Genomic DNA, 25580 nt, shown 5'->3' with positions numbered 1-25580 from the left:
TTGTTTAGATGTGTTGCCCCAGATAAATATTCTTTGTGATCAGTATTGAGAGAAACCATGAATTGTTAACTTTCTTTCGTCATATAATATAAGTCCTTTGTATGTGATGAAGATTTGGTGTGGGGTGTAAATCCATGTCATTTTCAATCCTGCTTTGTTGCCTGTATTGTATGTGGTTTATCTGTGGCTGAGAAAGAGGACGTTCTACTTGTTCTGTACTTTGCAGCAAACTGTGAGTGGTGCCCCTTGGCGGTGTCAGGTGTAGGAGTAACAGCCCTGTCCTGACCTGGTGCTATAACTCACACCTACTGCCTGTTGGCAGGGGAACAATACTGCCTTTAGTTCTGTGGTTTACACTGCAGTTGACTCTTTGGCCTGGACATTTCCTACAGTCGTAAAGTCAGCGATTCCCACAACTCATCTGGAGTTTGGAGCCTTGAAATTCGGGTTCAGATAGGGTTCTGTCCGCGCAGTTTTGAGATACTGACGCAAGTATCTCTCAAGTGCACTAATTAGTTTTAATGAAAAGCTGTGCTGAAAATATCTTCTTTTGGAGATTCACGCTGGTTAACAAGGTCTACTAAAAAAAACATTGTCAGTCTGTCGTGTGCTGCACTGAGAAATAGCATCTGAAGCAACTGTGGGAATGAATTAGTTACAATGAGAATGGAGTTTTATATGCGCGCGCGCACACAAACACGCACGCACACACACACACACACACACACACACATAATTAACATGGATATTATTTTTACGGGACACATTAGCCCTAGAGAGAAGCAACATACACAAAATATAAGCAGAATATTCAGCTCTGACTGCTGTATCTGGTCAGGTTTAAGCAAGCGTAGATAAACAGTTTATCCTACATTGTTTCACTTTATGGTTAGAATTTCTCACATCAAATTCCACACAGGTACAAATGCTTGATGAAAATATGGCCCCTCCGTAATACTCATATTTCAGTTCTCATAATGTGGATCCCAGAGTCATCGAGCCTGGAGATTGCCCATGGAAAATTCTTGTTCGCCTGGCTATTATATGTGCCACATCCTATCCAGGACTTTGTGAAGACCCTCTTCCCTGATTGGCCAATTTCCCTCTCCCAGACACTGACATTTCAGCTATCAGACTGCCTTGGGTCACAGGGAAAGAAATCGAGCCCCTCCCCCCTCTTCAAATGCTGTCAGGCGAGAATTTCTTCCTGATCCTGCCACACCACTGCCACCACCAGGCCCCCGCCATAGTCTCTGTCCCCGGCGGCAACATTATGCCGTCCTTGATGTTTTATCATCAGTTTGGAAGTGTGTGGTCCCATACTGTGGTCTTTTGATGGAAGTGTAGACAGTAAAGGCATAGAGACAGCCAGCCAATTTATCCCGCTGTGACTCTCGCCCAGCAGGGTCTTGCTATCTTTCCCTGAACCACAGACAGACATATATTCCCCTGGTGAGTAAATGTTCAAGCCGCTTAGTAACGCGGTGTACCTGGATTGGCCTCCATTTTGTCATTCTCATTATGTTGTGTGGTGGTTAGTGACAGGCATAAACAGGAAAATGCTGCTTATATGGCTCTAGTATTGTGTGTGTGTGTGTGTGTGTGTGTGTGTGTGTGTGTGTGTGTGTGTGTGTGTGTGTGTGTGTGTGTGTGTGTGTGTGTGTGTGTGTGTGTGTGTGCCTGTGCCTGTGTGCGTGTTTGCGCGCGTGCGTGTGAAGTATTGTGTGTGTATAGTGTGTGTGCGAGTGTGTCAAAACCAAACCAGACACTAATGCACCTAAAAATATGACACTAACAATATTTTAACGTTACTGTACACTATGGATAGCTACACTTACTTGCACCTCATCTTCAGTGACTTTTGTCTCTTTTTCTTCACTCCTTGTCTTTCCTTATTTCTTATACATGTTCTTTTTTATTTTTTTATTTTCCCATCTAGATGCTCCCACTACTATCCCCACACCCACCACCAACCCCGACAACATCCAAGGTACTGTATGCCCCCACTACTGTCCCTCTCGCCAATCATGTGTGTGTGTGTGTGTGTGTGTGTGTGTGTGTGTGTGTGTGTGTGTGTGTGTGTGTGTGTGTGTGTGTGTGTGTGTGTGTGTGTGTGTGTGTGTGTGTGTGTGTGTGTGTGTGTGTGTGTGTGGCGTGTGCATGCGCGTGCATGTGTGTAGTCAGGTATGCGCATGCAGAGAGAGTGTGTGAGAGACTGCCGAAAGCCAGCCTTAATCAGACAGTCGTGCTGCTAGGTGACATTGTGGACAGCCAGCCCTGGGCTGCCAGGGACACCTGTCATGGCCCCTTTTCCTCTCACATGTTTGATCTGGAAAAATGTAGCCACTCTGCTTTGCTGCTCAGCTATCTTATCAGCATCTGCAGCCGTATCTCAACCGCTCCATCCGTCATATATTATAATGCCCTTTACATCTCGCCCTACATACAAATGCCAGTCACATAACATCTTTGCCGGTCTGAGAACATCAATAACTATTTTCTCAGAGATCTGTGAAATGAATGAAAGGCAGTTCAGTTGCAGTGTGTTTTTTTTTCCACATTGAAGCACAATAATGTTGAACCTCGATTCAGCTCACCCCTACAATAACAATTTTATTCAACTTTAAAGGAGTAGTTCACCCCCAAAATGACTTTTTTTTCTATTGATTACTCATGCCATGGAGAGTAGAGTTCAATAATATTTTTTTGTTTTTGTCACATTCCTAAGACAAAAATTTGATTTGACTAAATTTACCCCCATTGATTCCGGATGGTGACCCGTTTCGAAACGGGTCACCATCCAGAATCAATGGGAATTTATTGTTATCACATTTTTGTCTTAGGAATGTGACAAAAAACTAAAAATATTATTGAACTCTACTCTCCATGGCATGAGTAATCAATAGAAAAAAAGTCATTTTGGGGGTGAACTACTCCTTTAATCATAAAAATAAAAAGGACCATTATTCCATAAGCACCGCTAAAGATCAACAAAGAGGCAGACCTGGGAGCTGACATTTGAATATGCGTTCAAGGACCATACCAGTCTAATTTTGGGTACAGGTTAATGTAGTGTACTGTATATTTTAGTCAATCTGAAATACATTTGAAACATCGTTTCACATCGAAATGGCATGGAGAAACACTCTACGAGACGTTGAAGTTGCCAGTTACAGGCAATTCACCCTTTTGAAAATCAGTAGGTACAGCATTTATTTTAGCTTTTGAGCACCATTTTAATATGCCCAGAAAAACAGAGGTTAATGCAAACAATGTGGCCGATGAGGCAATCCATTCCTACCGGTATGTGCTAGCAACTGGGCGGCTGGTAACAAACCTATGCCTACAGCTTTGTCAATCAAACCTGATCCTGATACCATCAGCATATGAAGAGATTAGGACTGCCCTAAAGACTGCATTGGTTCTGCGATGCAGATTTTCCATCCGGTTGCACCCAGTTCTAACCCCTATACTTCACATTTATATGTCACCAGATGTGTTAATAGGCGGAGAGATCTCCGATCGTCTGGTCTAATAATGGCTTAGTAGGAGTGAATATAGGAATGATCAGCTCAACAATCAAGATGCTGGGTATATTCTGGCATAATGGAAGTAGGCCTGTCCTCTAAAAATCGACGAATCGACGCGTCGTTTTAAGCCCCGGGAATCGACGCCAATTGTTTGAGTCGAGGCGAAAATATATATATTTTTATATCACCAGTTAGCCTACTACTGCGGTGCACTGCTGGACTGGTGGTGCACTGCTGGACTGGTATCATGTACTTCCTATGAGAAGTAGCAATTGGCGAACAGTTATTTATTGTCTCGCACCAGCGTATGGGGTGAAAGTGAGACGGAACGGCCAGAACGGTTCAGAACCGCCGCTTCGTTAAAACATTCGGAGCCGGGAAGGTGTTCCGTTAAGAGGAGGGAAGCACGCTGTCAAAATCCCATATTAAATAACCTGCCACAGCACAAACGCACGTCCACGAATTAAACAATCTTCTTAAGTCAAATTAACATACACAAGTGTAGGCTACAAGTTACATTTTCTAAATAACTCAGTCAGGGCCGGTCAACTTTTAGATCGACTATCTCATTATGGAGTTCCCTGCCAAGCGACTTTTATCGACTTTTATATAAAAGCATTGTTTAAGCTTTTAATTTGGGTTAATAGACGGAGCGGAACGGTTAGCTTACCTTCGGCTAGTATACAGACGTAAACCGTGAAAAAAAAGGATACGATTATGACGTCACCTTTAAGCCATAGCTTCCTGTTTACGTAGGCCTCTGCTAGCCTCTAGGCTCAATGCAAACCATCCGACCCTCACGCAGCTTCACTAGGTCGGATTTTGATTCGGAAACTTTCTGTGTGGCATCTGTATACGTTCCGGTGCCCATACCGATGGTGGTTTTAGACGATCAAGCACGAATTGAACAGTATTGAGCTCCGATGGCGGCCCGCGGGTCTCCCATTCATGTCAATGGGGATCGACGTCATCGTCCCATCCTTGAATGTTGTGAACCTTGGTTTTAACATGGGTTAACATGGGGGCTTCCACAGTCTATGGTCTATGGCTCGCTCTAGTGGTCATTTTGTGGTATGGTATTTCAACGTGGCTTGGTAAATTGATGTGATTATGATGATTAAATATAGCTATTTCCTGGCGTTATAAGCGCACATTCATATTTAAATTTGGCTGGCAATATTAGAGTGCTTCTGAATTGTTCCAGTGTTTGTAATCCATGATGAATGATTGTGTTTCGCTGTGTTTGCGTCCATGACATGTCCACACTGCTGGCTCTAGCGGGAGCTGTGCCTCCGCCTGTTTATGATCCGTTTGTGAAATGAATCCGTTCTCGACACTGACTCATTACTCTGTCAGTGCTCTATGTCCCGCGACTGCGGACTGGATCCCATCGTTCATTTAAAAGAGCCGTTCAAGAGAGTGGAATCGTTCGCGAATGTCTCATCTATACTGCACGCTGCCGAGGGAGACGGGGCAGAGTTGAAACAGCGGAGATGTTTTATTTGTACTCTATGGTTGTACACTGCTATGCAGATAACATTTGTGCTCGCTCACCGATATCACCGAAAACACAGTGTATTCAATTCATCTTAATGTATTTATTGTATTATGTTGACGTGGTTTAAAGCAACACTTTTTTTTTTCAACACAAAGTAGACTATAAAACGATTCGTCGACGCGTCGGATTAACCCCCGCGACTCGAATCGACTTCATAAATCCTGAGTCGAGGACAGCCCTAAATGGAAGTAGCCATGGCTCCATTCTTTCAGGCCTGCCATTTTTAATGTTTTTGTAACGACCTGTGTAAATGCAAGATTTTACAAGTGCATTACTTTTTAAATCAGTTTAAAACAAGGCAGGCATGCCGACAACGAGGCCTTGAGGCTTTTGATGCTGGGACGATGACCCCATGTGCCGACGAGCTTTCCATACAAGTAGGCTAAAAGTATTATCGCGTTAACACTATATTGCGATTCATTGTGAGCTTGTAGATCTGCTACTTTCACCACGTTTGTGTGACACTCTTGTATGATGAAGAAGAGCATTAATTTACAAAAATATAACAAAATGAAAAATGGAGATATGAGGTTTCTGCCCGACAGCAGGGATATGCTAGAGAAAAGCTGGATACTTCCTGTTGTTGTTTTCTCTTTAGCCCTCGGATTGTACTGTAGAAGAAATGTCATTTTGACATTTTTGTCATAATGACATTTGTCATTTTGCTTCTTACCCCAATTTTCTCCCCAATGTGCTATAATCGTTAATTGGTTCCTCCCCACACACATTTCTGTGTTGTTACTGCTGTTACCACTGCGCCACCCAAGCACCTGATATAGCATAGTGTGGGTTGTGCATGGCAACATCATTCAATAAAAGCAACTAAGCAAGCAATTAGTACCGAGTTGGAAAATGTTGTTTCTATTAGAGTTCAGAGTTACACGGCACTGCAGCTTTCTTTGTGTTTCCATACCATAACTCCCCAGTAATTTCCGAAAGACAGGCTTGAAAGAGGATTTAGGGTGATTTATGCGCTACATGCTGGGAGGATGTAATTGAGCTTTCTTGCAGTTCACTACTTTTCTAAATACCCTGTCAAAGGGGCAATGTTAACCTGGCCTGCAATGGATCGCTTTGCACTACTACCCTAATCAGCATAATGCACAGTGTGGCATTTTGCTCTTCCCACAAAGGACACACTGCACACTGTACTTTCTCTTCATTCGTACCCTATAACCACTTGGTCCCGTAACTGGCACCATCAGCAGAGGGCTGTCATTGTAGAGGTGACTGTTTTCAAGACCCATGTGATCATGAAATCTCTGCTTCATTGAGGCATATAGTCCTACTGTGAAACTGCAAAGGGTTTCTTCCACCTGAATGAACAGGCACATCTTTCAAGTTGCTCTCACTCAGTGATCCACACTAGCTGTGGGTCCTGCATGTGGTATCTACTTGTGTGCTTCAGTCAAAGTTGTTACAGCACTGCCTTCTTTGCTTTCGGCTGGGAGTTAATATGGAATATAGCTTTTAATTTACAATGTGATCCTTTCACACTCTGCTAAATTTCCACTCCTCTGATGGGCTTTCTTTTTGCCCTTCTTGGTGTAGCCTAGCAACTGGTGTGAAAGAGCAGCTCTCTTAGACTTAAAGATGGTTTTCTAGTGAGGAGGAGCAAATGCCACGGCAAAGCCCTGAATCTCACAGCTGTTTGTCTTATATTTAGTTTCATCAGTCATTTTGGAATTAAAGGATGTTTTCTAAAGTTTTAGAAGTTTGTATTGACAAGTACTGCAGTGTATTCAAATAATGTGCTGCCTGTTAGGCCTCTAGGGAGAGATGAGTCATAGTTGTTCTGTAACAATCATTTATGTGCTTGAAACTTTCATTGTTTTGTTTTGGTTTAATGGTCAATAATGACTGTAAAATAAATTTGACAATAGCAATATTGACTTGGATGAACACTGACATATATTTCAGTCACTGAACCTTACTTTATTCAGTTACCTTAAATGTAATAGAAAGTTGCTACTATCCTTTTCAGTTATTAAGTGCTGTGCAACCCTATTCTGAACGTGCTGCAATATGTGACTAGGTCTGGTACTTTGTTCCTTATGTCTGCATTGGTCATTTTTCTTTTTTGTACAGATTATCCAAGTACAGAATCTAAGCTTTCATATGATGTATCATTTGTTGGAATTGGAGCATATTTGAAGAAGTTATGGACATTTTAAACTTGTTGCACCATAAAACCCAAAGTGCTTAAAAAGCCATTTGAATGCCAGGAACATTTTGACACCTCTAGGTAGCCAGAAGTGGGTGTGACAATGGGAGGGACAATAGGTACTTACCTACACCCCTAAATCACTCCCCCCAAGTCAAACCACACCCACAGTGGTATAGCTGTCAACTTCAAATTTACTTTTATTCCACTACAATTATTTAAAACTACTATTTAGTAGTAGACCTGTGGTAATATATTGTGCTATAGTGCTTGCAGCCATGTCAGAAATAGTGGCCAGTGGTCTTTTCTACCTCCTGTTGCACCATAAAACCCAAAGTGCTTAAAAAGCCATTTGAATGCCAGGAACATTTTGACACCTCTAGGTAGCCAGAAGTGGGTGTGACAATGGGAGGGACAATAGGTACTTACCTACACCCCTAAATCACTCCCCCCAAGTCAAACCACACCCACAGTGGTATAGCTGTCAACTTCAAATTTACTTTTATTCCACTACAATTATTTAAAACTACTATTTAGTAGTAGACCTGTGGTAATATATTGTGCTATAGTGCTTGCAGCCATGTCAGAAATAGTGGCCAGTGGTCTTTTCTACCTCCTCCCCTCCTTATATGCTCACAGGGGTTAAAGCAAAAAATGTATTTATTTTCCAACCCCCCGCGGCACCGCCACGCCGCCGTTTGAAAAGCGTCTTTTTACCGTTGATGCCATAACATAGCTTTCTGTTGCACACCCAACAGAAACAGGGACCTAAATGGCTTTCCTGTGTCAAACGTTTCATCCAGACAACCACAGCTAAACAATCCACCCATGTTAAAACAAAGTGGGGATGCTATACAGTACTGCAGTTAGTTAGCTGCATTAGTATAGAGTCTGGCCACCTCCATTTGTTTTTGACTGTGCTAAGCACGTCCGAGACGAATCTTCATTCACAACTAAACCAACCGCTCCATATTGTCGCTGACTGAACCACCACACGTGGGTAATGTTATGAGAGAAACACTGCCCACGTAGTGGAGAAACCTCCGCCTAGTACAGCCATGAGCACCAATCATGATAGGCTACGCTGCGTCGGTCCCAAATGAAACACTGCCCCGAAGTTTTGAATTAGCATCTGTATGGATACAGGGGTTAAAGCAAAAAGAAAAAAAAAATACCCCCCCCCCCCCCCCCGCCGCGCTTGAAAAGCGTCTTTTTATCGTTGCTGCCATGCTGCCATATAACAGATTTCTGTTGCACACACAACAGAAACAGGCTCCTGGTTCTCTCACCGTTTGACACCAGAACCTGAATGGCTTTCACCTCCATTTGTTTTTGACCGCACTGAGCACGTCCGAGCCTTATTGTCGCTGACTGAACCGATGCCACACGTGGGTAATGTTATGAGAGAAACACTGCGATGCAGTGGAGAAATCTCGCCTATTGCCATGAACAGTGAACACCAATCACTCATGATACGTTGCTTTCGGTACCAATGAAACACCACCCCGAAGTATTTCATACATCTGTATGGATCACTTTTGTGAGTGACAAATAAATCCCCCCAAATCTCTGATTTGCAAACATAACAAGTGTTCCGTTGCTTATTTTAACGCAGAGAACGTAAGCAAACCATAGACTGTAGGAAGCAAACGCGTATTGTCAATTACTGCTGCCCCCTGTAAACACATATTTAGATAGTATAGCCTACCTGCTGTTCAGTGTTTACATGTAAAACTCCAGTGACTTCATCTTTTGACACAGCCATCCATACATTACAGACAGAGCGACGTCTCGTTCCTTTACAGCATGATATAATAACACCACCAGTCCACTCATCTATTGGAATTCAGCGTAGGTCCAAAAATTATAAAAACTATTGCGAGTAATCGAAGTGTTGTTTTGTTTTCCAGCAGCATGCATCGTCGCAGTTAGCTTACAGCAGCAACAAGTAGCTACAAAGGCATTTCCTCTCAGTGTAGGGCGGATTTCAAAATAAGAGCCTAACGTAATCTGATCAAGTCAAGTCAAGTCACGTCAACTGGTTTTATTTTTAAGTCTACTTACAGGAAGTAGTCAAGTAGTTGATCTAAATTAGAACTACATGACACACCAGCAAGTCTACCGCACCACAGTAGTAACTGATGCTATTATAATTAGCGCAGACGGTTCAGCTTTTTTTCTTTTTTTGCGAATCTTCTCTGATCTCATAAATAGCCCCTAGGGGCTCTACAAGCTCACAACGCGTCGCACCGCAATGCGTTGTGAGCTTGTAGATCGGGTATTTTCAAATAGCCTTGGTATAACATAGGGCTAAAGTGGTTTATGTATGTTTTAAACTTAAGTTATTGCTTTGTAGATTTTGATTTTAATAGTCCAAAACATACATTAACCACAAAGGCACAAAGTTCTATGGGGCACCAGTTTTCGTCAGTCCACGTTGCTCTACGGGGATGCACGTGCGCAACACCGTAACTCGTGACCTATCGAAATTGGTCGGCTAACTGTGCTATACATGTAACATCATCAGTGTTTGTGTAACTTCAGTCAGAAGGATAATCTGACGGTTCTGACAGGCTTAACCGCCTCGCGTTGTGAGCTTGTAGAAGAGCAACAATTCCAGTTGTGTATACGATGCCTGCGTTAGCCTGCAGCTAGCGCTAGCTAACGTTAGCGTTAGCCGTTAGCCACTGCTTCTCATAATAAACAGCCAGCGCTAGCGTGAAGCTAACGCTATAGCGTATCTCGCAGCTCGTCCACTAGTCTGTAGTATAACATAAAGCCCCGCCGTTCTCGAACGCTTCTTGCCTTTTGTGAACATTATATCCAAAAAGTAAAGGTCCTATGCCGGTCTCTCATCTGTTTACTTCATAAGCGTGGAAGAAAATCGAAGCAGCTTGTTGAAATAAAGTTTATATCGCTCATTTTGTCAGCCGGTCCTTTGTTTTTAGACATGCTACCTCCCCTGGTCAAGTGGTATAGACACAACGAATAATAGAGGGGAAAATAATGCACCGGCTGACAAAAAGAGCGATATAAACTCTTTATTTCAACACGCTGATTGGATTTTCTTCCACGCTTGAAAAGTAAACAGTTGAGAGAAGTGTATAGGACCTTTACTTTTTGGACAGAATGTTCACAAAAGGTAAGAAGCGTTCGTGAGCGGCGGGGCTTTATTTTTTACCACAGACGAGAGGCTGAGTTGTGAGATACGCTGTATAGCGTTAGCTTCCCATTAGCGCCGGCTGTTCCATTACGAGAAGACATCATCGCTGCGTCTTTCTTTGTGTGCCCGAGAGCGACTCAGAGAGTCAGATCACGACGTATAAATCAAAAAATAAATCCTTCCAGAATACTGTCTTCTGCAAACCAATAACATTAGCGAGATGAAGTTAGTCACTGAGAGAGTGTTTACACACTAGAACCAGATGCACCACTGTATGGGGCGGTGCTCAGAGCGTGAACACAAGTGAAACCTGAGGAACAATGGATTCGGTAGGCCAATCGAAAACGCTATGCAAATCTAAAGAGCTGACTTTTCCGCCTCCAGAAACGGTCTGTAATCTCTCCCAAAGTAAGGCAACTTTACTACACCAATGTTAACATTTGGCAACCTTAACAAAGATATCTTATGGAATGAAAACCCTCTAATATATTCAAACTGTCTTAATAATAAAAAACGAAAAACAAAGCAAAAAATAAACCAATCTTATTTTCGCATTTTCGGACTTTTAAAAACGGCGACATATGGGCCTTTCCACCAGCACCAGTCACATATATTATTGTGTTATAATTACAGCATGATTGAGCAACAATTGTACTATACAGTACCATCACATAAAATGTGTTCTGTGGCATGTTTTGTTGCCAGCATCAGACCAAAAAGGGAGAAAAAAGAAAGACAGTGGTGTTAGTGGTTAGTATTGTGCCAGCATTCATGTTTTCATTGGGCAGAGGGTAGGATGTACCCTGATTCTCCAGCTCAAGGGGAATAAAGGGAGCCTACGGCTATAAAGCTCCGGCTCGTCAGAAGCTCAGAGGTGATCCGAGGCAGGGACATCATATCCCGGGTAAGCCTCAAGTAACCCCATCCCCCTTCCTGACAACAGGAGGTGAGGTTAAGATATGATGTAAGGTACAGTATAATTGTCTGGACTGGACTGGAAAGGGGTTCTTCAGATCTATAGACGGCTACAAGAGTTAATTGCTCTTAAGATACATCAGGTATTTTACTGAATGTAACCCAAACCCCCAATTGCTGGTCCAGAAAAAGGTCTCACTGAAAGTCATTAAACCGCATTTACACGTAGGCTTTAGTTTTGAGGTTCTCTTAAGGTCTGAGTCTGAGTTTACAGATTGTGGGAATCCTATTATAATGTGGCAGTCCTCATCCTTGTGCTGCCAATGCCCTGCCAAAGGCTGTCCAGGCAAACAATTTTAGACATTAAGCATCTGTGTGTGGCCCACATAAAATGCACTACAGAAAACAGTAACGTTTAATGCCCCCAAACTGGGATCGGACACCGGACAACCATGCTGCCCCAATAGGGAATAGCAGTGGCGGCTGCTATGCCCGAAAGCCCTTTCTTTTTTCTTTTTTTTTTTAGATTTCCAAAAATATTGATATCAATTATTTTAAGCCGAGAACTAAGCCACCCAGGCTCCTGGTGAATCACAGAATCTTCAGGTGAATATAATAACATTACCACTCTCAAACTAGAACCACAGAGTCTAATATTGCCTCCCTGACCAAAGTTTGGCCATTAATAGCAAGTTATTACTGTAAGTGTGTAGGTCATCAACAAATCACTAGGTTCAGTACAACTTGTGGTGTGTTTGCTCTCTGCTGCACAACAAATTATTATGTTAATTGCTATTTTGTGGTATGTACAGTATGTCAGTTGTACAGTATGTCATCCATGCTGTAAAAAAACATATGGAAAAGTCAGTGGTAAAAGCAATACACATTATATTATTATTTTAAGCCTGATGAGGCTCTATAGAATTAATTTCTATAGAGCACGAGAACTAACCCAAATAACAAAACAATTTTACTGCAGTGGAATACTCTTTTAACATGATGCTGGGCTGAAGGTAGAAACCTCCCTTTCCCCTGAGACCAATTAAAATGGGCAATTTTTCACATTAAAATATGTGTTACTCTTCAATTAGAAGAATGTTGATAGAGTGACAAAAGACTGTAGGCAAATGGAGAGAAACCCTGGAGTATTTCAACAAGTATCTGTAAATATATTGAGGGTTATCTAAATTACCCTTTAATTCCTCAAATGGTGTATTTAAAATGTTAATGATACACGTGAGACTACATTTTTCTAATAAAACGTATAATGGATTTTATATTGAATCTGAAATAAGCTCACACTCTAGCAGTTTTTGTCAAAGTCAATAGTTTACAGAGAGCCAAGCCTGAATCCCAAGGCAAAACAGTTGGAACCCTGCCAATATCTAACGTTTATCTTTGCTGAGGGAAGCAATACAACAAAAACAAAAAAAAAAAGAAAGAAAGAAAGAAAAGGACTTCCTCATCCCTCTTGCAACTGTATTATTAATTCATCCCTCAAGGACCATCTGGCATGAAATAATATGCTTTCATTAAAATACAGGTTTGAACTACTATAACAATAATAGCATATTACATGTTGAAATAATATGTAGAAGAGAGGGTTTTTGCTTTTCCCTCAGGTCATTTATTAGTATCGCCGCCGGTGGTCGAGATATGTTTTATCCCTGCTTCTTCGAAATAGACCTAATACACGCATTGTCTTTTGGGGAAATGTCTGATATGGTTGATATCTGTTTCACTGCATGTTTGATATATTTGTCAAGATTTGTCAAAACTGTACACATTTCATACGCACACACGCACACACGCACACACACACACACGCACGCACGCGCACGCACGCGCACGCACACACAGACAGTGTTAAATGGTTATGGTTTTTATTTGTATGGAACGCTGCATGGTGTAGTTCTGCATGGGAGGCAGGAGGGAGCTGACAGGAGCTTAGAGGAGTAATAAAGCAGTGGCAGAAAGTTTGCCAACTCAATCCCTGGGAACGACGTGAGGGGAAGGAGTGCAGGAATGTTGGCCTCTGGTGGGCTGACAGAACCAACCAGCTAATGGGACTCCAGAGGAGAGCAACTCATTTGGAAGTGTTGCGGTGTAAACTGGCTGCTTAATGTTAGATCTCACACTCCAGTAACAGAGCTACCCCCCCCCCCCCTCGAGGGGTGAACAGTTTTGGAAGAATATCCATTTGTGATTTTTCAGATTTTTTTTTTAAAAGGCCAAACTTCAGTTTTATATTCACCGTTTACAGCATGGGTCTTCAACTCTGAGGAGCCCTCAGAGTTACTACAGCCAAACCTTTGTGTGATAAAAGGAACATTTCTTTTTCTATTAACCACTTTAGCATCCCAATTCTGAGTGGAACATTAGCCAAAAATAGCAGTACTAGAAGCTTGCAATGCGTTGCACTGCGATGCATTGTGAGCTGGTGGATCTGTCGATCTGCTATTTTCAGAGGTCTGGTGTAGAGAGAAAAAAGAGTAGACCTGCAAGTTTGTTAAGTATTGAGGGTTTGTAGGTGATATTTTTTGTAAAAAAAAAGGCTAAAACATATATAATAAAATGTTAAAGCGTTTATCAGGGGTCTCTTAATGAACAGAAAATACATTTTCAGGTGGGTTGTCAATTTTCGCCAATCAGAAGAGAGTACCCATTTATGAGCATCAATTGCATAGTGTTCCAATTTCAATGCTAATGTATTCGTGTCATCACTTCCAATCACTTGTTTATCCTATATATCCTGTATGAGTTATCTTTCCTGATGATAGAGCTGTCAAAACAGGCGCTATGACATCTATGAAAAAGTACATGTCAGTGGGGGTCCCTGCTTCATCCCTCCCTCAGCGAATGGGTCCTTGGCATGAAAAACATTGACGCGACCTGGTTTATAGTATAACCCCCACAACATTAGACAGCGTCAGTGTCAACCTGAACAGCTCTTTAAAGGGTTAGAGAGGCGGTTCTTTTCTGGATCCGATCTTGAAAGCGTTTGCAGCCCACCCATCTGACCAGAAGGTTATGAGTTTGGATTGAAGTATTGCAGTGTATTAAAGTATGTGTTGCCTGTTTAGGCCGCTAGGGAGACATGAGTCAGTGTTGTTCTGTAAAAGTCTTTTATGTTGTGGTTCAAAGTTTTCACCCGTCTCATTTTAAAACATGTTCAAAAATAGCAGCTCTAGTACAAGCTTTGTAGATCAGCTGTTTTTGCGCGACAAATATAAAATAGGGTGGTGGTTAATCAGACTAATCCAGTTATTATTATTATTTATTTTTTACAATCATTGAGTCTGTTATACAAAATATCTAGTTTTTCCACGTTTAGAAAATAAACAAATATATAAACACTAAACACAATAAACAAGAAATGACAGTCCTTGTATACCAGCTCGCGCCTTGTGGACTAGCCTTGCTGAGGTGGTGATATAACCGAGAACGCTGAGGAGAAAGTAACGTGAAATCTAATATATACATTCACACTTGTTTTACCAAATATTTGCCATATATGGTAAAAAAAAATAAAAAAAATAGGAGATTTTGGCATAGCGTGGCAGCTAGGTGACTGACGATCTGTTGACCAGCTTTGCAAGCTGGTAAAAAAAAAAAGGATTCTATAGAATCAATAATAAACTATATTGATTATCGATCGATAATAAACCAAAAAGTTTTGGAAGTACACTTTATAGAATGATGTGATTCTGAAAACAAATTTTGAGAAGTGTTTTCACCCTTTCTCGGTTCATAATACATTTAAAACCCAAAGCGCTTAGTCCTTGAAGCAGGACAGAGATTTCTGTTCAAATTTTGTCAACCTTTTTTCCCTTGCCTTAACCTACACTGGGAAAATGTTTTGAAAAGAGAGCGAGGCGGGGGCACCACGAGGAGCACTGCTGGCTTTTGTGTAGAGGCCATTTTTTGTCGATCTCCACTTTTCTTAGAAAGGTGAAGTAACGTTTTCATTTCATTAGTCACATTCAGACTACAGTACTTTAGCTTGTTTATTTGCCACACAAATCCTGGTGGCCCTTTCCTGGGCAAGTCATTATAGGTGAAGTTGTGTCATGGTTGCATTTGTACATCTTTGTTCAGGAGCAAGAACTATGGAATTATTCAGCAGGAGAGCAATGGTATTTTTTCCAGTTCTGCTCATCATACAATATGAATAAACTTGCAATCTTGTCCATCTTGCAATGTGATCACACCAGCCATGATGCCCAATTGGTGAGTAGGATGCAGTCTATTTGGTTATGTATATCCATGTGTGGAGGTTTAATATGCCTTATACTGTGTGTGTGTGTGTGTGTGTGTGTGTGTGTGTGTGTGTGTGTGTGTGTGTGTGTGTGTGTGTGTGTGTGTGTGTGTATGTGTGTGTGTGTGTGTGTGTGTGTGTGTGTGTGTGTGTCTGTGTGTGTGTGTGTGTGTGTGTGTGTGTGTGTGTGTGTCCGTCCACGTCCATCTGTTACCAGCTAATCTTGTCGCTGCCAAACTTGTGCACACATACTCACTGGAAGCCGATTAATTTTTCATATGGGCCTGTTCTAGTGCCACCATGAGGCAGAATTTTGCAAAACACGTTTGTTGACAGTACTCCTACAGATTTCGTCCCAATTGGTAGACAGTATCTCTACAGTCATGTGCTCAACTTGGATCTGTCCGATATTCCATCCTGATCGGCCAAGATTGGCTTCCAAAGTTTGCAGGATTGCTCCGTTTTGAACAGAATGCTGCAAATCATGAACACAGCGTGCAATTTTGATGAAATTGTGCACAGACATTCCCACTAGGTCGAGGAGGAAATGCCAGTTACATTTATTCAAATCAACCTCATGGTGGCACTATAACAGGCTGATTCCTGTTTTTACCTATAGCTCCACCGATCAGTGTAAAACTATGTATGTGCACTCCCTAGCGTCCGATTGCTGTGAAAGGCCCAAGAAGACATGCCAACCTTTTCACATTGGCTTATTATAGCGCCACCAGGAGGCCACAAAACCTACCTGACCTGGCGGAGACCTGTGCTCGGATGAGCACCGTTTCTAGTTGTTAATACTTTTCATTGGTTCAATATTTATTAAACCCACAGACAGACTTTCACTTTCACATACAGTACATAAAACAATGCATAAATAGCAGATGTACAGTACAAGTGCTTTGTGAGCTTGTAGATCGTCCATTTGTAGTACTTTGGTGTGACACTGTAGTATGATTAAGTTGGGCATTAAAGCTATACTGTGTAAGTTGCTCAACTAGAGGTCAGTAGTGGTATTGCTTTTTTCGGCCGTTTTTCGCCCGGAGTCGCCGCAGACCACCGGAACGGGGCCGCAAACCACCGCGACCGATACGAATCCGTAGAGGGGTAGAACGTAGGGTTGGACACGGTAACCGCCTTACCGCCGTACCGCGGTAAACCGAGGTCTACCGCGGTGTCAGTGTGCTTACCGCGGTAAAAAAAGACAAAAAAAAGTCTATTTTTTATTGGAAAACAAGAGTTTTAAAACAGGGGAGAAGCGAGGACCGCATGCGCTCCATGCCGCTCTGCTCTGGGCCGTGTACCACATGTTTGGAAGCCACATACCGTACTCTCACTCTCAGAGACACTGACAGTCAGACCTACACAGGGCAGCACAGCAGCTGCGTAGAGGAATACAGAGCAGGGTAAACTTTCTCTGTAATCCACACGACACAAGGATGTTAATACATACCTTGTGTTGTGGCATATCTTTTTTTATTCATATGGATTACTGGCGGAGGGCGGGCCGCGTGGACTAAAACCGAAAATGAAACTATTTTACTTTTTCCACCGCGTCGCACGTTGTGCCCCGTCCGGCGGCGCGTTGGCGATTTTATAACCTTTTCTGTCAAGTCTTGTAACTAAAACTGTATATAGCAGCAGCACTCAATCACTGCGATTTGAGAGTTGAGACGTGACGTGAGTTTACAGAATCACTGTACACGATCTGACTACCCGTCCTCTTCTGGTTTGTTCACACAGCTGTTTGTGTCTGAAAAGCAAAGCCCAAGTAGCTAGCCTACGTTATGGTAACCCAACAGTGCAGATCTAAAAGCTCAGAACGCGTCGCGGATGCGATGTGTTGTGAGCTTGTAGATGCCTACTGCTCCTTTCAAAGCCATACCCGCTGTGCTGTACGGAGAAGTATAACTCGGGCAGTCAGGCTGTGGAGAGGCGACTTTTGGGAAGATGATTGCAATATTTTGGCTTATCGCTGAACCTTAATTAACACATCGACTGCCCACTAGGAGGCGCCAGTCATCCCCTCTGAGTGCCCCCATAGCACTTCCATAGAAGAATACGAGGCCCTGTTGCGTCAATGCATGCGTGATGACGTCACTTGGTCACATGAGCACAGACAGGATGTTATTGTGTAACTTACTGTATGGGCTAGTGTTGATCATAGCTGTTCACTGCCGATCAAAATTTGGACATTTTGCCGCACGCGGCCACAGTTTTAGCCACAAAACAAACATCAGAGATAAAGGGCTTTAAAGATGGGGAAATGCATTGGAGTATACGGAGAAAAACGGCCGCGCGATGCTCTCAGCGTCGACTCGAAGCGACTAGCGGCTAATGGGCTATATCCAGGCGTAGCCCCGACCTAACGGTGAGATATAAGTTATACTGTAATTACAGTAAACGCGTCCAGCGCGTCGTGGGCCTCCAGCGACATCAAAGAAATTGTCGCGTTGACACCTCGTGGGCACCCGCTGTGTTAATAGATACGGGGGTGCGGTAATTACCGCAGTACCGGCGGTAAATGGGAAGACGGTAATCGCGGTAACAAAATGTCGATACCTCCCCAGGCCTAGTAGAACGTAATTTTCTGACCAGGATTTGGGGAGTAAGAGGCAAGAATCCTTCACCATTGTATTCCTGAAAAGACGGCAAGACGCGCTGTGATTGGCCGGTAGTGTATCATGTGTGTATGATCCGCGCTGTGATTGGCCAACGTATACACAACGTATACGGATGATGCAGATGACGTAATTTTGCTGGGAAATCCGGACCCCGGCCAGGATCATAGAAAACATATTTACAGAAGGCTTTAGGGGCTGAAATTAACGGAGTGGGTGTTCTAAAACTTTAGCGATTTAATAGTTAGGACAATTTTAAGATTAGTTTTATTTAAAAAGTTACATGGTATGGCTGTAAAAAGTTCCAAGGTTTCTGCTCCCGAGATGAACAATGTTTACAAACTGACAACTAATGTTTGCAATTCAGTGCTGTCGAATGACTTTCAATTGACAATTAATGCATGACCACATTTTATATTTTATAGCAACCTCCTTCACTCCCCCCACTGCTGGGAATGGGAAATGTAAAGGAATCGTGTCTGTGAATGTGTTCCTCCATCTCTGCAAGAGAAGAATTGTTTCAATTACAACCATGTAATTGCATCTGTAAATTGAAGTGTGTTTGATTGTCTGTGTGTCTGTGTGTGTGTGTGTGTGTGTGTGTGTGTGTGTGTGTGTGTGTGTGTGTGTGTGTGTGTGTGTGTGTGTGTGTGTGTGTGTGGAGGAGATGCATGTGTTTTGAGTGTATCACTCACACGTGCATGCAGGATTGAGTGGTAGAAAAATATTGTCGTCATCATCATCACCATCATCCATCCATAGTAATAGAAGGAATAGTGACAGTAGTACTGCAGTAGTACGTAGCAGGATAGGGGCGACCGTCGCAGAGTGGGTAGAGAGGCGGCCTGGGAAACAGACGGTCCCCAATTCACACCACAGCTTCGGTCGGTGTCAAAGAGTCCCTGAGCAAGACACTTAGCCCCTAACTGCTCCCTGAGTGCTGTGCTAATAGCGCTCACTGCTCCTAGGAGGGGTAAATGCAGAGGACACATTTCACTGTGTTGAAGTATACACTGACAAAAAATACACCAAAGTGCGAACAACATCATTACTATGTCCTTAATGGCTCTCAATGTAGGAGCCTGTGCACACATAAGCATGTGTATATTGTGTGTACAGCAGTGTGTTCATGTACAGTGTGTTATTATATCGTCATTCGTCACTGTCGGGCAGAAACCTGTATCAAGTTTCAAATTTGTATGTTTTTTTGTAAAGTAAAGCCCTGTTTCATCACACAAGACTGTTGCACAAAACTAGCGAAAACAGCAGATTTGCAGGCACACAACACCTTGCATCGCGAGGTGTTGTGTGCTTGTAGATCTATTCTACAAGCACACAATGTCTATTTTCACTTTCATTTCTAAAATGATAAACACAAAACGAATGGTTTTGGACATACAAGTTTCCACCCAACAACGACGATATGTGATAACACTAACAGGTAACCGTTGTAATCCAAAATGAAAATAGGCAGCTGGCTGCTAGTCCGGCAGAACGTGTGACGCTGAGCCTGCACTGCAATTAGTCATTGTTGTACAGAGACAGAAAGGAGGGACCATAAAGCATGTGGCAACGTAGTTCAGTGGAGTAGATCTCACCGCGGGACAGAGCCGTGCATCGGTTGCAAATCCTCTTTTATTCCCCCATAAATCCTCGCGCCTGTGCACATCCTGACGGGACTGAGGTGTGGGCACGTCAACATGCCTTGCGCAGTGAGGAGCGCTGCGTCAGGGCTACAGAGACTAGATATCCACGTTGATGACATAATAAAATTCTGTTTATTTAAGATTTAAAGATATGAAGGCTGTAGTATAAGTTGCTTTTAATTGCAAACAACGGGCAGTTCCAGTGGCACTTGCACTCTTACCACAACAAATAAACATGGTGCAGTGCTAGCAGGGCTGGGCAATTAACTGGAAATGTGTTGAAACCGACATTTAGAACCTCTCACCGGCTTAATGTTGCCCATGTCGATTAATTGAATAATTCATATTTCAACGAATTGACATAAAACAATTCGGATAGATTTGATATAATCGGCTCAATCGATTAGTCGGATTAACCACATAAGCTCTAGTCTATATTATACTCTATATTATACTTCACTTTCCAAAATTAAAAAAATGAAATTTTATCATCTACTCAGGTTTTTGTAACACACCCCAGACAGTTTCTAATTTGCTCAATTAAGTATTGAAATATTTTATATTCATTTCATCAGGGTGGGGGGTGGGGGTTCTGTACCATTTACTGTAGGTCCATTTAGTGTGTACTTTTCATTAGTACCACCGCCAAAAGATGAACTATGCGTCAGAGCTTCATGATACAGTAAACAAACGGTACCGCGTCACACACATACTGACACAAAGCAAAGTACACACTCATCCCAGTTCCACTTACATCACAACATCTTTCTGTTGACTCAGTGGGACTTGTGGCTGTTGCTATTGAACAAGGTTTGTGTGCGTGCGTGCGTGCGTGCGTGCGCATCTGTCTGTCTATCACACGTGTCGTACAGTAAACATCCAAAGTTAATTTACTGTTGTTGCACTGTAAAGAAAATCTGCACCCACCATTCGTCTTATATCAAAATGTTCAAGTTCAGAGCATGACATGAGAGATTGATGGAAAATTGAGCTGCTCTCTCATGCAGCAAAGAACAGCGCAGACATTCTCTCCCCCTCCCCTCCTCTATCACTCTAAATGTGCACAGGTGTGGGCTATTGATGAATGCTTTTGAACTATTCAGAGGCTAGAGACTTAAAAGTCTTCAAATTGTGCCGCATTCCATTGTGGTGGACAGATAAATCTGGCTAAATGGTGGACAATGACACAGTCTTTGACACCTGAGGCTGCAATGTATTTCTCTGTGTGGAGACACTGCGCTCCGATTTATCTCCAGTTTTCTGTCTACTTCTGATGATTGAAGTCTAGAATGTCTAGATATTGCCTCTTAAATCACAATGTATTACAGTTTTGTGGACTCTCTCTGTTTAAATTGCAGAGGATGTCTAGTGGATCATTGTAATAGATCTGCCTTAAACCATTTCCCAAAGCCACCCATTTGCAGAAGCTCAGGCAGGAGTTTTGGTTATGGTATTTAGCCCCCCATTTAGCTCATTCAGTGTGGAGGTTTTCTTTGGGAATGCCGTGTCTTTTTGCATTTACAGTAATTGTAAGCCTTCTGTATGAAACAGACAGGACACAGTATTACCGTATTGTAGTGTTGTGTTCAGAGTGCAGGTGGGTTGACATGGAAAACTGTGAGCTGAATTCAAATCAATTCATACATTTTCATGCAACTTAGCCATTCAGAGCACAATCCAAAAATCTTTCAATATTAGACATCCAAATATGTATGTAATATATTTAAAACAGATCCCAGTCTTGTATTGTAGTGTAAAACTGTGATCAAAAGCTGGATCAAAAATAGGTACTGCTTTTCCCCCCAATTTACAGCAGCATTACACACTCTGCCTGTGCATTTGAGGCACCATTCTGAGCATTATCAGCCCTACATGGATTGAAGCGTCTATGAAGTATCAGTATACTGTATTGTACGCTATATGTGCACACATTGAATGGTACTATAAGCACTCAAAAGTGCTCTACAGCTACAATGAATAATTTGAGTATGTTTTATTCTCTACAGACCATCTGAAATAGATGAATATTCTATTCCAGGTGGCCTGTACTAGCCGTATATTAGGAGTAAACAACATGCATTCATTTATTTCTATAGCTTTATTCTTGTATTTATCTACACTTTAACAAAAAGGATTCCACTAAAATACTTGAACCTTGGCTCCTGTTTCAATTGCTTTTATTGGAAGTTTAGGACTGTACTGTATGTGTCAGCGTTTGATGAGTGATTGGATGAAAGGGCTTAACTGATGATGAATTGTTTCTGTTATTGTGACTTTCAGATTCCAGAGCTGGCGAGGGGGCACCGCAGAAAATTGACCACGCCGTCATCGGAGGGGTTGTCGCGGTGGTGATGTTCGCCATCCTCTGCGCGCTCATAGTTCTTGGACGGTACTTTGCAAGACACAAAGGTAAGAGGCCAACAGCGCAGCACCGAGTACCACACTGCGAGCTTGTAGATCTGATATTTTTTTTAAATCTTGAAATGTTTAGCAAATCTTTGAATATATCTTTTTCAAAGCATTAACTCAAATATTTATTTCTCAGGGTCCCTGGAACAAAATATTTTGAGATGGGGTTCCGCGGTTAAATACATATATTTTGACATTAAGAACTTTGAGCACCGCAGATAAAGAAACACGTTTTTCAGAAAACCAATAGGATTTAGAAGATATATTTAGGTCTTTTTCAGGTACTTAATGGGTTAAAACTTTTGAGCTTGATTCTCTTACAGCACTAGTGACTCCTACAGGTTGGTCGGAACAGCTAAGGGACAATGTTTCCTCTGCAGTCTGCACATGTTATGCCCTCCTGTTCAGGAAACTTGTCTTCACTATCTCCAAGACCAACATGTAGGCCTAGTGGTTGGATATGACATGGACTAAACGCATGGGGGAATTGGCACTCCTGCGTGAACACTTAGCTCATGTGTGTCCATAACGAATGTAAGATCTACACGCACGGCTGATGTTACCAATTTCTTTCTCTTTCTGTTCAGGCACCTACTTCACACATGAGGCCAAAGGGGCAGACGATGCAGCGGACGCAGACACTGCCATCATCAACGCAGAGGGCGGGCACAACACCTCGGACGAGAAGAAGGAATACTACATCTAATCTGGAGAGGCCAGGAGAGGGGTGGTGGGAGGACCTGCAGGAGCACTAGATTTAACTGAGTGGGTGGGTGGAGGTGTGAGAGGGCGGGCGGGTGGGTGGGGGGGTTGTTGCAAACGGAGCGTGGAACTTGTGAGGTAGCGGGGCACGGGGCTGAGAAGAAGGAATGGAGATGCAGTGGATCAGAGGACTTGTACCAAGCGGTGAGAAATGTCATCGGTTCTCCCATCTCCAACCCTTCCTGGGCTACTGGGGCCGATCTGGATCTGTATAGTTCAATTATTTTACAGACAATTTTGTGCCTTGTTCTATTTCTTTAGTTTGTGTTTTTGTTTACTGTTTTTTTTGTTTGTTTTATTTCTTACTTTTTCTTTCCCATGTGTGTTGACTTTGTCTGTGTCCTCCACCTGATCGTTGCAGCTGGCTTTTCGAAGACAAAATGGCATGGTGTGTCTGTGTGTGCTGCAGCTTGCTAATAGCTATTGTACCAGGGCTCACAGAAGCACTGCTTACCAAAAGCCAATGGGTCAATACTGTGCATTTTGGTTTTTTAGAAACAGATCAACAACAATTTTCTCGAAAACGTCAAAATCAAACATTCCTGCCAATTCTAGATCTCACTGTACCTGCATCCCTCATTCTGTACATAGAGGCCTTGTGTGATTGTATTGGAGTGATGTGGTTCACCTGGCTCTTTGAGATCAGGCTCAGTTATGTGGAGTCTTTATTTAACCATCCTCATCCCCGAATGTATCATGTCCCGTAAGGTGTGTGTAAGTACCATGGTGGATGTCTGTGCTCAGAACAGCAAGCAACACCTGGGGCCATATGTATCTAATTTTGTGCAGAATCTGCACCAATGCATACACATTGTTGTGTATGCATGAAAAAAACACGTGCTGTTTTACATCATGAGTCATCATGAGTGCACACTGCACTGCACATATCCACTCCAATATATTTCTGACCCCTAATGGTCTGGAAAAACACCCACAATTAACCTGTTAATAGCCCTATACATTTCCAAGTTGCTATTATAATAATGTATGTTAAATGAGGGAGACAATGGCTAAACACGCAAGAAGGATAACTGAGCTGATTGTGAAGTTGAAATGTGGTTACAAAAATAAATAATAACAAGTACTATAGTAGTACTATAGGAGTATTAGGCCTAGTACTATCCAGCCCTGCAGGGACAACCACACTAATAATACTACAACTACTAATAAACATGTGCTGTAAATAGAGTTGGTTCAGAGAAGACTCAACTTTAAAAAAAATAACAGAGGCCTAGAAGTGAGTGCCCAAGAAATGAATGTCACAGCCACTGGAGCGGGTGAGGGGACTGCAGGGCTCTCTTCAGAGCGCCATCCTGGGACGTGGTCCTGATGATTAGAGCCCGACCGATATACCGGTCTGGCAGATATATCACTTTATATACCACTTTCAACCATTCTGTCTGGGCAATTATTATTCAGAATCTTTCAAAAATAGTAGCTCCACAACCAACTTTTGAATAGGGCTTAAGTGTTTGTCTCAAACTTGCAGCATCCAAGCAGGGCCAGCTTCCTTTCAACAAGCCAGTTCTTCTCTCTCCCACAGAGAGAGAAGACAGAGTACAACCAGGGTTGTGTTATTTTGGGGCTGTGCAACCATGTGCACTGGTGAAGATGACTTTTCAATTATTTGTGAACTCGTATCACTCAATTAAGACTGTTCGTCGTCATCCATTATCATCAATTGTTCTCCTTAGTGGGTTGACCAATCAATGCAAAATTGCACTTGACCATTGGAGGACTGACAAAGCCTGATTTTCACTGGTAGCGTCTCACAAAGATTTTTTTCTAATTCTTTTATTTTTTGTTGTGAACTCTTTTACTCAATTAAGAGTGTCCATCCTCATCTATTCTCATAAATGTTTCTCCTCAGTGGGTCAGTCGATATGAAATTGCACATTTGCCTGATTCTTCATCTCAAAACAATCTAAGCCAAGGGTCTTCAACAGGGGGTCTGGGAGACTGGGACGCCTAGGGGGTCCTCAGAGTCACTACAGGGGGTCCTCCAAATCTTTGTGTGATAGAAACTTATGGGGTCCTCCAAAACTTTGTGTGATAGAAACATTTTTTCTCCTTGTATATATTAACCATTTGTACCCTAGTGTCCATATTCTGATAACTTTAGCCAACAATAGCAGATCTACAAGCTCACAGCGTTGTGAGCTTGTAGATCGGCTATTTTCTGCAAAGAGGTTTGGTGTAGAGGGTAAAAAGAGCAGACTAAGTACAGGCCTAAAATCACGCAAAGCGGTACACAGTAACTCTAAAGTCATGTTATCAACATGGATCCTGATTTGCTACGACTGCCTCCTAAAGTTTGTGTATAAGACGTGACGGTCGCTTATCTCCCGATTAGGGAGTCTTACTGGTTAACTATTGACAGTTTAAGTGGTTAAATATCTGAAAACACAAATTGACATGAATCCAAAATACGATGATTGTGCTGTCAAAAAATGAAACTTTATGGAATCTATGAAAATGTTGTGGGGGGTCCCTGCTTCATCTCTCTCTCAACTAAGGGGTCCTTGGGCTGAAAATGTTGAAGACCCCTGCTTTT

General features: G+C 42.4%; 1 protein-coding gene across 1 annotated transcript in view; it reads left to right on the top strand.

Annotated features, from left to right (window-relative positions):
- cadm1b (cell adhesion molecule 1b) overlaps nucleotides 1-22970 on the top strand; it is a gene marked incomplete at both ends in the record, with an annotated part of 174460 nt that extends 151490 nt beyond the window's left edge. Inside the window, 3 exons of the mRNA XM_080732263.1 lie at nucleotides 1940-1990; nucleotides 22136-22264; nucleotides 22852-22970. Coding sequence (XP_080588389.1) covers nucleotides 1940-1990; nucleotides 22136-22264; nucleotides 22852-22970 — 299 coding nt within the window. The remainder of the gene's footprint in view (nucleotides 1-1939; nucleotides 1991-22135; nucleotides 22265-22851) is intronic.
- Nucleotides 22971-25580: the final 2610 nt, after the last annotated feature.

The sequence above is a fragment of the Nannobrachium achirus genome, assembly GCF_963921795.1.
Source record: "Nannobrachium achirus genome assembly, chromosome: 8".
Classification (NCBI taxonomy): Eukaryota; Metazoa; Chordata; class Actinopteri; order Myctophiformes; family Myctophidae; genus Nannobrachium; species Nannobrachium achirus.
The sequence above is the reverse complement of the archived record's forward strand: the minus strand, read 5'-3'. Positions and strand labels throughout refer to the sequence as shown.